The following is a 14121-nucleotide window of genomic DNA, read 5'->3' on the forward strand; positions in this document are numbered from 1 at the left end:
AATTAAAAAAATCCACTTTTTAAATTAGGAAGATAACATAGTAACATTGAAGAAGCTTTGTAAACTGGAGGCAAATTTCCCATAATCACAACTTCAAAAAATAATTTTCAGCATTTTGTTCTCTTTGTGCATATTTTGCCATTCAAAAACTTGTTCTGTATTTTATCTTTTCACTTAACATGACATAACTTTTTAATGTTATTTTATAACTTCAAAACTATTATTTTAAATTACTGCATATTATTCTACTAGATTTCACACTTTAACCATTTTCCAATCTTTAGATTGTTCACATTATAAAAATGATTATGTAGATACATATCATACATATTTACTTATATAATCCTTATTGATAGATCTGTTTCAATATATTTTTGTTTATTCTTCTGAGTAGATCTCAAAAGTTGGGTCATTTATTGGTTCAGTAGTATGGGACATTTTTGTAACTTTGGAGATTTTAAATTCATCTATGTTTTGTTTAGATGTCCCTGGTAGATTTGGGAAAGAAGCTTTTAGAAGCGGCACGAGCAGGTCAAGATGATGAAGTTCGTATTTTGATGGCAAATGGAGCTCCTTTTACTACAGACTGGGTAAAGAATGATTCTAATGTGGTATTTTTTCTTCTCATTTTAGAGGTTTTTTTTTCAGATAAAAATTTAGTATTGTGTTTATAAGTGGTAAAAATTTTATTTTGCAAATTTGTTTGCAACTTTAGAATTATAGCTGTCTTTTGAAGGGAATGGTTTGTATCACAAGAGGGTTTTTTTTTTTTAGACCAGTGGTCGGCAAACTCATTAGTCAACAGAGCCAAATATCAACAGTATAACTATTGAAATTTCTTTTGAGAGCCAAATTTTTAAAACTTAAACTTCTTCTAATGCCACTTCTTCAAAAGACTCGCCCAGGCCGTGGTATTTTGTGGAAGAGCCACACTCAAGGGGCCAAAGAGCTGCATGTGGCTTGCGAGCCGCAGTTTGCCGACCACGGTTTTAGACTATGGAGTTTAATAAGATAGGATGAATATAAAATGTAACTAGTTGTGATTTAATTTAAAGGTCTTATAAATAGCACAGGTACAATTTCTGATTCAGAAAATAACAGGTAAAGATTGGGGTTAATGTTATAATGGCTTCTAAAAAGGAAAAAAAAAGTTTGCATTTTAATTGATAATTTGTAAAACTATTGCAAACATGACCAAAGAGGAAGACTAGAATGGGAAGTTCTTAGTAACTGAAGGCAACTGTGAGGAAGACAAAAACCATAATTCTATTTAATTCTGGGGTTAAATCAAAAGGGTTGCTTTTGGGAATTCCGAGGGCTAGGAATCTAGATTAACCTTTCCACTGGTAACAACTAAAAATTCCAGATTTTTAATTTTGTTGGTTTTGGCTGACTTGTCCTGTGTTCTTTTTTATTATTTATTAAAAACAAAACAAAACAAAACAAAACAAATTTTAACATGGAAAATTTCAAACATTATCAACCCCTTCATAGCCTTTACTCAACTTCAAAAATTATCAAATCATGATGAATTTTGTTTTCTCTATAACCCCATCTACTTTTTTTTATGTATTATTTTAAAGCAAATTCTAGGAATCATCTCACCCATACATATTTTAACATGTCTTTAAAGATAAAGATATTTTGATTAAATATTTCAAAAAATCTTAAGTGCACTCATGAGTTAGAGAGAAAATAGAGATTATCAACCTGAAAAACCAAGTGAAAGGCAGAACCCAGATAAATTTTACCCAAGAACATTTGCTGAACTAAGTAAATTTGCCTATTGGTTTTCCCACCTCATTGGCATGGATTACTGAAGGCAAAGACCTGAGACTGCTCACAGAGAGAAGTCTCCTAGGAAAGTCTCTCCCCATAACTCTGGAACCCCAAAGAGATGCACCTTCAGTACAAGGATAAATCAGAAGTACTCCCTTCCTCCTCCTACCTGCTTCTGCCCCTGGCCCTGTTATTAGGGTACTGCAAAGTAAAGGAACTGACTTGAACCAATACATCAAATGGAGAGAGGAAAAGATTTGGAGTCACAAGCCATTACTTGCACACATTTGTGTCCTGTACATTCTATAAAACCATAAATTGAAAAATGAATGTAAAGTGATCTTTGGACTAGATCCTAGGTTCCTGGGAGAAACAAATGAATATCCTTTCTGGAGGAACCTACCTTCATTCTAGGCTTTATATCCACAAATGAAATTCCAGGAAAAATGAACAGTCAAAAATAACAGATAAAAAACAAAACAAAACAAAAAATAACAGACAAGGAAAAGATATTTTGAACAATAGCCTACTGAAACAACTGACAACAGAAGACTTATAAGAACTTTAGATAATATTTTAATATAAGCAGATTGAGAATAGCTGAAAGAAAATTACTAAACTGAAATATATGAAAAAAATCATCTAGAATGCAATGCAGAAATTGATACAAAATGTAAAAGCTGTCAGGAGTCATGAAGGCTAGTGTGAGAAAGACTAAGATATATGTAGTCATAAACCCACTAGGAGAGTGAGAATAGGGATGAAGTAATATTAAGACACGATGTCAGATTTTTCCAGGACTGATGAAAGATGGCAGCTCACAGATTGAAGTGGCTCATCAAATCTCCAGCAGGATCAATAAAAAAAATCTCTAAGAATAGACACATCATAGTGATACCACAGTATATCAAGACAAAAAGATCTTAAGAAGGATTAGTGTCCATAAAACATGGAATTCCCAGGGCAGTAGTAAAAAGACAAGACAAAGAAGTATGGGCAGATGATTTAATATGCTACTTTACTAAAGATAAAGTTCAAATGACCAATAAACATGAAGAGATGCTCAGCTACATTACTAATTAGGTAAATGCAAAGTAAAATCATGAAATATCGATTGTATATCCACCAGATTAGCCAGAAAAAAAATGTCTAGCAGTACCAAGCAGTGATAAAGAGATGTGTGGAGCACAGTTTGGCAGTACCTAGTAAATTCGAACATGTGCATACTTGTGATGTTGAACTTCTGAAAACATTCCCAAGAGAAACTCTTGTTCATGTACTTGAGACATGTATAAGACTATTTTTAGCAGCAGCATAATTAATAGTAACAAAAACTGGAAACCCAAATGTTCATCAGTAGATTAGTTAAATTAATTAAATTAATTAGTTAAATTAATTAGTTAAATTATTCATTCAGTAGACTATTACAGAGCAGAGAAAATTAGTGAACTACACTTAAATTCACCAGCATGGGTGAATCTTATGAACATACTGGTAAGCAAAAGAAGGTAAGTCACAGAGCATTACATGCAGTATGATTCTATTTAAACAAAGTTCAAAATAGGCAAAACCAAGAGTATATTATTTAGAGATATATAAGTGACTTAAAAACAAAAACAAAATAAAGTGGATGTGAGGGCAATCTGGCTGCGACATCTGTCACCCCATTGATGGCCAGGGATTGATTCAGCTGATCTGCCTGGCAAGGCGGGTATCCCCCTCCTCCCTCACTGATCCATGTGCCTCCCTCCTGAAGCTGCATGCTAGGTCTAGGTCGAAGAGGACAAAGAGGACGACCTTCCCTCCAGAGGAGAGGACCGGTATTGGGTCAAAGGTATATGAGTAGTTGCGCTCCCCTGCTAGAACCTCCAAACAAGCTTTCACTCACATTTTAGTACTGCCGTGTATATTGTGAATGTGGTGTTAATGTAGTGCCTTGCCCAGACCACATGAAATTAATATAATGGGCTCTGTTCTGGTTCTGTCCTGACTGACCTTTGACAGCACACCTCAGCTCATATTTTTTCTTAAAAAATGACTATATGAACTCCTTTAAAAATATCACTTAGGTGCTTTAATTTATTTTTTAAGTCCTATAAAACAGTTTAATATAAAAACATACACTATTACATTTATTTGATATGAATTTCATAGATGAAAAGAAGTTTTGTGTGGTTGATATGAGGAAGTTTCCAATATTCTGAAAAATTTCTCAAACCCTAATTATCTCTAATTCCTGATGAAATTAATTTTGTTTAAGTTATTTTATCTGAAATATTGACTTTTCCTCTTCACTGAGGAAATTTTTGAAGGCCTCTATGAAGAAAATGTCATGAGCATAAATTCTTTTTTTGAATTATTATGTAAACAGATAGTATAATTTTGCTATTTGAACAAAATATAAAATAGAAGGTAGTAATAGAAATGTACTAAAAGACAATAAATGTGGATTTTTTTTCTTGTGGTATAGCTGGGAACTTCTCCACTTCACCTGGCAGCACAGTACGGGCATTATTCCACCACAGAAGTACTACTTCGAGCTGGTGTAAGTAGGGATGCCAGAACCAAAGTGGACCGAACACCCTTACATATGGCAGCTTCTGAGGGCCATGCCAGCATTGTAGAGGTTTTGCTTCAGGTATGTGTTCTCTCTTTTTGTACTTTAAAAAGTAAACCCCTAAAGGGCTTATTGTTTTATAAGAGGGAGAAGAAAAGTAGTTTATTGAATATCTATCCCTCTCCCCATGTTATCTCATTTTGTGTATGTAAGGAGATCAAATGTAAATTACCTTAAGGTTTTCCTTTGTGAGGGAATAAAACACTTATTCTAGGTATGTTCTTAGTTAAGTCAAACAATTGATTTCTTAAACCTTGATCTCTGCCATGGTGAGGGACTATAGTTTTGTCTTAACACAGTTAAAATGCTCATGGAAAAGAAATATTAGGCTTGGATAATTAACAAATAAACAAATAATGCAAATGGGGATTTTTCTTTAATCATTTAAATTCCAGAAAGAAAATTCTGAAACAGAATGATAGATTTAGGTATTCTTAATCCTTTTTATTCTGGCCTCTAGATCAGCAATTTTCAACTGACGTGCTACAAGAATTTTTAAAACATGCAATACCTATTTAGTCAGGAGCTCTGACTTCCTTTCTCTTAGATTTCAAATAAAAAAATGACCAATGTTATTGGTCTTGTCTCAAAATAAGGTTGCTCCTGATTGGTTAAATCTTGGTATCTGAAATCCTTATATGTAAGTACTAGAGGCCCGGGGCATGGATTTGTGCACCAGTGGGGTCCCTCAGCCTGGCCTGTGCCCTCTTGCAATCCGGGACCCCTTGGGGGATGTAATAGTGCGCAAAGCGGCAGGCGGCCAGGGAGGAGCCTGAGCCCAGGCTGGGTGCCAAGCTGCCCCCGCTCAATCCAGTCCCACTGCGCCTGCTGCTGCTGCTGCTGCTGCCGCAGCTGCGCTTGCCAGCCCTGAGCCTGGCAGCTGGCGCCCTTTGGTTGCTTAGGCTTTTATATATATAGAGATAGGCACCTAATTTTTTAAAAAGTCACTTTGGAGCAAAAAGGGTAGGTAATTACTATTATTTATTAAATTTTTTTGTAAGTCAAACAAAATTATACCTATTTTATGTCAGATCAGCAAAAAATATATTTTTTGGTGTGTTGTGTAACTTTAGTATTTTATTTATGCTGTGAAATGAAAAAGGTTGAAAATCTCTTCTCTAGATCAGCCTGTCCGAAAGAAATACAATGTAAGCTTCAAATGCAAATCGTATGTAATTATAGATTTTCTATTTTATAAAAGTAAAAAGCAATTTAAATATTATAATTTATTTAACTTAACATATACAAAATATTACTATTTCTACATGAAATCAATATAAACATTATTATATTGCTTATTTTACATCCTTATTTTGCTGTTTAGTCTTTGAATCCAGTGTATATTTACACATACAGAACTTCTCTATTCGGACTAGCTATATTTCAAGTGCATAGCCACATATGTCTCGTGGCTACCATAATGGACATTGTACCTCTAGTTGGCTCCCCTTAAATTCTTTATATTGCACTGGTTTTGAAAGCAAAGGATATTTTTGTGTAAATAAGAAACTAGAGTTAAAAATAGGGTTTGGGAGGAATGCTCATAGTTTTCCTTCACTTCTTATTCTGTTCTAGCCCTTCATGCTCACAGCTGGGTGACTGAAAAAATCAGTGCTGCTCTCCTAAGAAATTAGAAGGAAAGCAATTAGGAAAGTCATCATGATAGAAAACCGATTAAGTGACAGATGTGTGGTGATCCTGGAACATATAGATTATTCAACACACAAAAAATGGTTGATCATGTTAGTAGCAAATTCTTTTAAAGTGTAATGTCTAGAATTTTCATTTCAGCAATTTTTAATATTTCATATTTTAGAAATCTCTTATTTTTAATATTTTTGTAGCATGGTGCTGATGTCAATGCAAAGGACATGTTAAAGATGACAGCTCTACATTGGGCCACAGAACACAACCATCAAGATGTGGTGGAGCTTTTAATCAAATATGGTGCTGATGTACACACGCAGAGTAAATTCTGTAAAACTGCATTTGATATTTCAGTAGACAATGGGAATGAAGATTTAGCAGAGATATTACAGGTAACTTTTTCTTTTAATTTAAGAAAATAAACAAAAGATCTCTGTTTTATGGATGATTTGAACTATTCAGTTTGTAGCTTTTCATTTTGGACTTAGTTATTTTGGACAGGCCTTTTCCTCTTTTGCTTTTTGTTCATTACTCTTCATTTTCCTGATTGTAAGACTGTAGTCTTTGCATGCAACATAAGATTAGATAAGATGTTACTTTCTGTGTTAAATTCCTAAATTCTCCTACACATTTTATTCTGTTAATTCTTTTTGTTGCATACCATATGGTTTTGGCTACCATATGGTGTTTCAAAGTCTGTTATATTTCACTAAAAAAAAATTTTGTTTGCAGCCATAATAATGTCCCCTGAGTGAGTGATACAGTTTTTATCATTCTGAGTGGTTTCTTTTATTTCTCACCATCCTCAGAAAAATCTATGAGCATGGTTATTTTTGGCTTTTGGTCAAGTTTTTCTAATAACCAACATTTCTATTCTTCAGCTAGACAATATTGATGTAAATTACCTTCTTACTGCCTCTTCTTGCATGTCTTCTTGTTATCCTTCCCAGTAAAACTCTTTAAGACCATCTGACTATTAGACTTCAGCTAGTTACTTAAAGGATATGTTCAGAAAAATGAACTTTGCCAGGCCTCTTCCAACTCTTTTACTCCTAGGAGTGCAGTTTGGGGGTTAGGTTGAAGATGTAGAACAATTGGAAAGGACATGCTTTATATATATAGTGTTATAGATTGCTGAATATAGTGGAGGAAATAATTTGATTTAAATAATTTAATTTCTGAAGCCACAGGGCAGCATATCTTTCAGCTGTGTTCTATAAAAGCCTTTCAGATATCCATTTCTCCTGTCATTGGATTTTGCTGCTTTAGCTAATGGGAACTTAGAATATAAATTCATACTTTTGGTTTACCTCTATATTCTTAGTAGACCATAAAAAAGATACCCATTTATATTATATGATTCTTCTTAAATTACAGAATGTTCCTTTATACTTCTGTTTGTACTACGTTGAGAGCCTGTGCTATATGTTCTGGTTATAATTCTGAAAATATTGTGGTGATTTGTCCCCCAGATTGCTATGCAGAATCAAATCAACACAAACCCAGAGAGTCCCGACACTGTGACGATACATGCTGCAACACCACAGTTTATCATTGGACCTGGAGGGGTGGTGAACCTAACAGGTCTGGTATCTTCAGAAAATTCATCCAAGGCAACAGGTATTGAGATGCATATAGGATAGCTATTGGGATTTTAAGCCTTAGTAGGTATCCATCCTTTTAAGAAAGGACAGTTGGAGAACGAGGGTAAGAAAAACCTTGGTTTTCTTTGGTATAATTGAAAAAACACCCAAATTTTTATGAGAAAATAATTTAAAGAAAGGTGATATTGCAAAACATACTGCAGTATTATCTTTCAAAACTAATGCTATCCAAGCTTGTTTTTCACAAAACTAATATTATTCAGGCTTCATTTAAGAGTTGAATAAAGTAAAACAGAATATCAGATTAAAGCTCCTTAAAAATTCAAATCTATTTTCTCTTTTCTCACAGATGAAACAGGTGTGTCTGCTGTTCAGTTTGGAAACTCCTCTACATCAGTATTAGCTACATTAGCTGCCTTAGCTGAAGCATCTGCTCCCTTGTCCAACTCTTCAGAAACTCCAGGTTAGAAAAACAAGTCACATGTGTACATTAAAAGTTGGAGATTCAAATATTCACAAAGGCCAAGAATCCTAATATATAAAACCCAGGGTCCATAACATCCAAAACGACCGAAGGCTCGACTGGCCGGAAGTCAGTGCTGGGCTGCTGTGGTGACCCAGCACTGACTGCCAAGGGGGCTGCAGATCAGGCCTGAAGAGAGGTCTGGAGAGAGAAGCAGGGTCTGATCTGTAGCCTCCATGGAAGCTGTTGATCAGCCCTTGCCTCTCTCTTTCTCTTGGGGCCTGGCCAGCAGCCGCACTTCTCTCTTGGGCCTCCCCTGGGGCTGCTGATCAGCTCCGCCTCTCTGATCAGGCCCGTTGATAGGCCTGGAGACGCTGACTGGCATAGAAACTGACCAATCAGAACCAAATCAGGGTGAAGTGTGAGGAGCCAATGGCTGCCTAGGAGGTGGAGCTTTTGATGCTGACTGGCATAGAAACTGACCAATCAGAACCAAATCAGGGTGAAGTGCGAGGAGCCAATGGCTGCCTAGGAAGTGGAGCTTTTGATGCTGACTGGCATAGAAACTGACCAATCATAACCTAATCTGGGTGAAGTGCGAGGAGCTAAGGGCTGCCTAAGAGGCGGAGCTTTTGACACTGACTGGCATAGAAACCAACCAGTCAGAACCTAATCTGGGTGAACTGCGAAGACAGAACCTAAGGTGGGGCTGTGGAGGGGTTTTAAGGGCAACAGCTGTTTGGTGTAAGGTGTAAGAAAGCAGTTCAATTTTTTTAATGACCAGTTTGGCAGTATAGTGTATATGGCTGGCTATCCGTCCAGATATAGGGATTATGTATTTTTGTCTGCCAAGAGCATCTCCTCTTGATGAAAAAGGCTCCCCCCCCCCCCCCCATTTAAGCAATCCTATCCTATATAATCTATCTATACTACTAAAAGGGTAATATGCTAATTAGACCGGGTCAACCGGCCATCTTCCGGATGACTGACTTCCTTCCGGACAAAGCCATGGTGGTGGGAGTTGAGGCAGAGGCTGTTAGGGGCGATCAGGCCGGCAGGGGAGGGCAGTTGGGGGCGAGATCAGGCCAGAAGGGGAGGGCAGTTGGGGGTGAGATCAGGCCAGAAGGGGAGGGCTGTTGGGGGCGAGATCAGGCCGGCAGGGGAGGGCAGTTGGGGGCAACCAGGCTGACAGGAGAGGGCAGTTGGGGGCGAGATCAAGCCGGCAGGGGAGGGCAGTTGGGGGCGAGATCAGGCCGGCAAGGGAGGGCAGTTAGGGGCGATCAGGCAGTCAGGCAGAGAGGTTAGGGGCGATCAGACAGGCAGGCAGAAGGGTTAGGGGCAATCAGGCAGGCAGGCAGAGGCAGTTAGGGGCAATCAGGCAGGCAGGCAGAGGCAGTTAGGGGCGATCAGACAGGCAGGCAGGTGAGTGGTTAGGAGCCAGCGGTCCCAGATTGCGAGAGGGATGTCCGACTGCCAGTTTAGGCCCGATCCCAATCGATTGGAGAGTGTGCAGGCTGGGCTGAGGGGAACCTCCTTCCTCTCCCCCATGCATGAATTTCGTGCACCGGCCACTAGTCCTATATAATAAAAGCCTAATATGCAAATAGACAGAACGGCAGAATGACTGGTGGAATGACTGGTCGCTTTGATGCACACTGACCACCAGGGGGCAGACGCTCAATTCAGGAGCTGCCCCCAACCCTCAGGCCCCAGGCCAGCCAAGGTGCTAGAAGGTGCTAGTAGGGAGTAGGGAAACCACAAGATGTAGTGTAGTTACCCCTTGGCTAATAATAGCAATGTGCATTGCTATCCTGAGGTTTTGAAGATGTATAAGGAGACAGCAATTACTGGAACCCAGAGACAGAGGGCTTTTTCATCTTTGTTTCATATGATGTGGTAAGGGCCATAGGACAGTAGCAGGGGGCCCCCCTGATCACCCTGCCAGTCACCCCACAGATCAGCCCTGATTGCCGGCCAGGGCTAGGGATCCTACCCATGCACGAATTTTGTGTATCAGGCCGCTAGTGTCATATAAAAGGCTAAAGTGGGCAGGGTTGAGATAATGGACTTCTAAAGAGAGTGGGGCAGGGCAGGGAGGCCTCAGCTTCTCAGCTACAGCTATTTCTAGTCTTATGCTCAGTGTTGCCAGATACTAAAAATCAAGTGAATAAAAAATCTGATGAACAAAATAAACTGGTGAATATAATAGAATCAGGGGCATAGAAAGGGAGTGGACTGACAATTCTCGGGGGGAAAAGGGTGTGGGGGGTGCGGGAAGAGACTGGACAAAAATCATACACCTATGGATGAGGACAGTGGGGGGGGGGTAAGGGCAGAGGGTGGGGTGGGAACCAGGTGGAGGGGAGCTATGGGGGGGAAAAAGGAACAATTGTAATAATCTGAACAATAAAGATTTGTTAAAAAATAAAACATAATAAATAAATAAATAAATAAATAAATAAATAAATAAATAAAATAAAATCCAGATTTTCAGCTCCCCATGAAAGAGCAGGATCTGGCAACATTGAAGTGTTCTCATAGTGTACTTTCCTGTGCATAAAACTAAAGAGATTAACTTGTGACTGCTGATTTATCTTTGGCCAGCCCATTTTTTAAGATACCTGAGTATGTATTCTATGCTAAGTTCTTAGGGTTTCTTGGGAGCCCATTGTCTTCTTATGTAATTGGTTTCCTTATTTTTTCTTAAATTCCTTACCATAGCACATCTTAAAAAGAAAGCTTTTAGATGAAAGGCAAGAACTCTTATTATTTTAATGACAGTCATTGCAGATAGTGCAAAGATGAAAGTTCTGGAGTTGTGCCTTGATAGTGTGTGATCTCAGAAATTTCTTACAGATGATGATGCTTGGAAATAGTCACTACTTATAGTTAGCATTCAACCTGAGTGAACATTTCTTTTTCATATGGATATTTTCTTAAAAAATCAAAGCAATAATCTATGTGTTTGAAAACCTGAGTAGTTGTTCTATTGAATATATTACTATTTTATGTCCTACATTTCATTTTATAATTATCTTCCTGAAATTTTCTTAAGTGCTTGGTGATAAAGCCTAATTATAGTTTAAGACAAACAAAAAAAAAATGAGAGAACTCAAAAACACAAAGGCTCTTTGCATTTTGAGTATTATCTTCTGCAGTTTGTATTGTAACCCTTGATTATAAAATAAAGCACTAACAGAGTTGCAGCCTGGCCTGCTGCCATGTGTGTATCCTTGGAAAGTAGGGTCCCAGTACTCCCCTGCCTTTAAAAAAGAAAAGGAGTATATAGTACATATGTAGGGCCTCTGTCTTCAGTAAATCCTGTGGTCATTGATATCCATGATGTTATCCTGGGAATTGGTAGCAACTTAGCATGTTTTTGAACAACTGTGTATCTGAATAGTAGCACTTGAGGAGAGAATGCTTTTTTTTTTTAAAAATTATACTTTTGGTAAAAAGTTGCCTCAGATAACTAATTAAAAACCCCATATAATTTAGAAATAGTTCTTATGTCACTTCTTTTTTTCAGAAATAGTTATATTAAACATTTTTTATGTTGACAGTTTTCAAACCCATAGAAAAATTGGAGGATGAACTTTATACCTTTCACCTATATTCACACCTATTAACATCTTGCCACATCTGCATGTTCATCCCCACCACCAAAGTTTAAGAATTTGACCCAAATTATTTTATTTTGCCAAATTATCTGAAAGTAGGCTGCAGACCTCATGACACTTCATTCTTTATTACTTCAGCATGTATTTCTCAAGAATAAGGGCAGCCTTTTACTACTCACATTATATTTCCTAAAAGCATCAGTGTTAATTTAGTGACATTACTGACATATGGTCCATAGTTCAAGTTTCTTCAGTTAACCCCAAGATGTCCTTTAAACTCTGTTTTTCATTCAGGGTCCAATTAAAGTTCACACATTGTATTTGGTTATTGTTCCTCTTTAGTCTCCCCCAATCTAGGATTATTCTACTGTCTTTGTTGTTCTTTATGACATTGAAATCTTTGTAGTCTAAGCCAGTTGTCTGCAGGATCACCCACATTCTGGATTCATTTAGTTCTTAATAATTAGATTCAAGCCAAACATTTCCAGGAAGAACACAGTGATATTTTGTAATCTCACATTGCATCACATCAGGAGGCACATAATGTCAGGCTGTCCTGATAATGACCGCCTGGTGAGAGTGGTAACCACTAGATCTTTATAGTTCCCTCTTTCTAACGAATGCTAATCTTTGGTGTGATACCTTAGGAACATTTAAATATCTTGTTTCCTCAAAACATTTTACCAATGGTTTTAGCATCCTTTAGGATGTGCAATGATATATATATATATTTTTTGGTTACATTGATAATTTTTCTTATGTTATTAAGTAAGTGTTATATATTAACATATTGTTATAGTAGATCATAGTATATTACTATAACATAATATATTATGCTTAATATATTACGTATTAGTTAAATATAATATATTCATATGCTACCAGACCTGCATGCCACTTATTATCAAGGCAACCCCTGTTCACATAATCCAAAAAGGGAATACTGTTTAGTCTGGCTACTTGGAAAATACAAATTTTCATGTTTCATTGGATATTGAAATGTTTATCAACTCCTATATAAATGTAAATGGAGTATAACCACATATAAAATCATCTTTTGGCCAAAACCGGTTTGGCTCAGTGGATAGAGTGTCGGCCTGCGGACTAAAAGGTCTCAGGTTCGATTCCGGTCAAGGGCATGTAACTTGGTTGCGGGCACATCCCCTGTAGGGGGTGTGCAGGAGGCAGCTGATCGATGTTTCTAACTCTCTATCCCTCTCCCTTCCTCTCTGTAAAAAATCAATAAAATATATTTTTAAAAAAATCATCTTTTGGATTATGGAATTTTATTAAGCAGGTGTACCCTTTGTTATATCTGTGACTTTAGGAGACCTTACAAATTTTGTACCTCATATAACTAAATGAAGAGGAATTGTTTATTTAAACACACACATGCATGAATAGTTGGAACTCACTTATTGTAAATTGTGGGACTTGTAGTCATAATGTTTTCATAGATATGAATAGCACTTAATGTTTACATAGATATGTATAGACTAAAGTTTAAAACCATGTACAAACTTTTCTGTGTAAGGAAGAAGCAGGGAAGGCAAAGGTACTAAAGCAAAAAGAAACTTCTGTTTTTATTTTTATATATGTTCACTGATTTTCACATTTATATTTTTTTCCCCCCAGTAGTGGCTACGGAGGAAGTAGTTACTGCAGAATCAGTGGATGGTGCAATTCAGCAAGTAGTTAGTTCAGGGGGTCAGCAAGTCATCACAATAGTAACGGATGGAATCCAGCTTGGAAATTTGCACTCCATTCCAACCAGTGGAATAGGCCAGCCCATCATTGTGACCATGCCAGATGGACAGCAAGGTGAGTAGTAGGCATTTCCATAAAGTTGCTGTTTATTCTCAGTTTGCCTTAAGTTATGTTTTTGTAACCCTTTGCAACAGATTTAGTTGCCTCACTTTATTTGCTTAGGCTAATATTAAAGTTAGCTTGCTTTATCAGAGTATATACTAGGTGGAAAGAAGAATTGGCCCCAAAGTATTCTGCTTGAAAATGAGCTTAAATAAATAATTCAAAATCAGCATTGGATGATAATTTCTTAGTCCATTTAATGCAATTCAGATATCATGTGAGCTTTTAAAAATACCATGTAAGAAAACGCTACCTAAAAAAAAGTTGGACTTAAGATTGTAATAGCTATGTGGTAGCAACTTTTAGCAGCTTTGTTGACAGTTTTTTCATTTTTTCCCCTCTCGGAAACCACAGAGAGCAATAAGATGGATGAAGTAGAAGCCCCAACTATGTTTTCAGTGAATTTAAAAGGTTGAGAAAACCACAGAATTCCACATTTTAAGTGCTGCCAAAGACATCTAAGAACATTACAGTCAGGGCAAGAGAACTCTCATGAAAACCTACAATGGTGCATCAAGAAAA

The 14121-nt window shown here is 37.2% G+C and overlaps 1 protein-coding gene across 17 annotated transcripts in view; it reads left to right on the forward strand.

Annotated features, from left to right (window-relative positions):
* GABPB1 (GA binding protein transcription factor subunit beta 1) overlaps positions 1–14121 on the forward strand; it is a 56716-nt gene that overhangs the window by 28133 nt on the left and 14462 nt on the right. For 8 of the 17 annotated variants that reach the window (XM_028147709.2, XM_028147708.2, XM_008143136.3 and 5 more), the window contains exons 2-7: positions 483–590; positions 4250–4417; positions 6241–6435; positions 7516–7663; positions 7997–8110; positions 13366–13551. In XM_028147709.2, the coding sequence (XP_028003510.1) occupies positions 483–590; positions 4250–4417; positions 6241–6435; positions 7516–7663; positions 7997–8110; positions 13366–13551 (919 nt within the window). Of the gene's footprint in view, positions 1–482; positions 591–4249; positions 4418–6010; positions 6139–6240; positions 6436–7515; positions 7664–7996; positions 8111–13365; positions 13552–14121 lie in introns of those variants that run through there. The other 9 variants (XM_028147712.2, XM_008143137.3, XM_054716245.1 and 6 more) reach the window with 6 other exon arrangements.

The sequence above is a fragment of the Eptesicus fuscus genome, chromosome 5, assembly GCF_027574615.1.
Source record: "Eptesicus fuscus isolate TK198812 chromosome 5, DD_ASM_mEF_20220401, whole genome shotgun sequence".
NCBI lineage: Eukaryota > Metazoa > Chordata > Mammalia > Chiroptera > Vespertilionidae > Eptesicus > Eptesicus fuscus.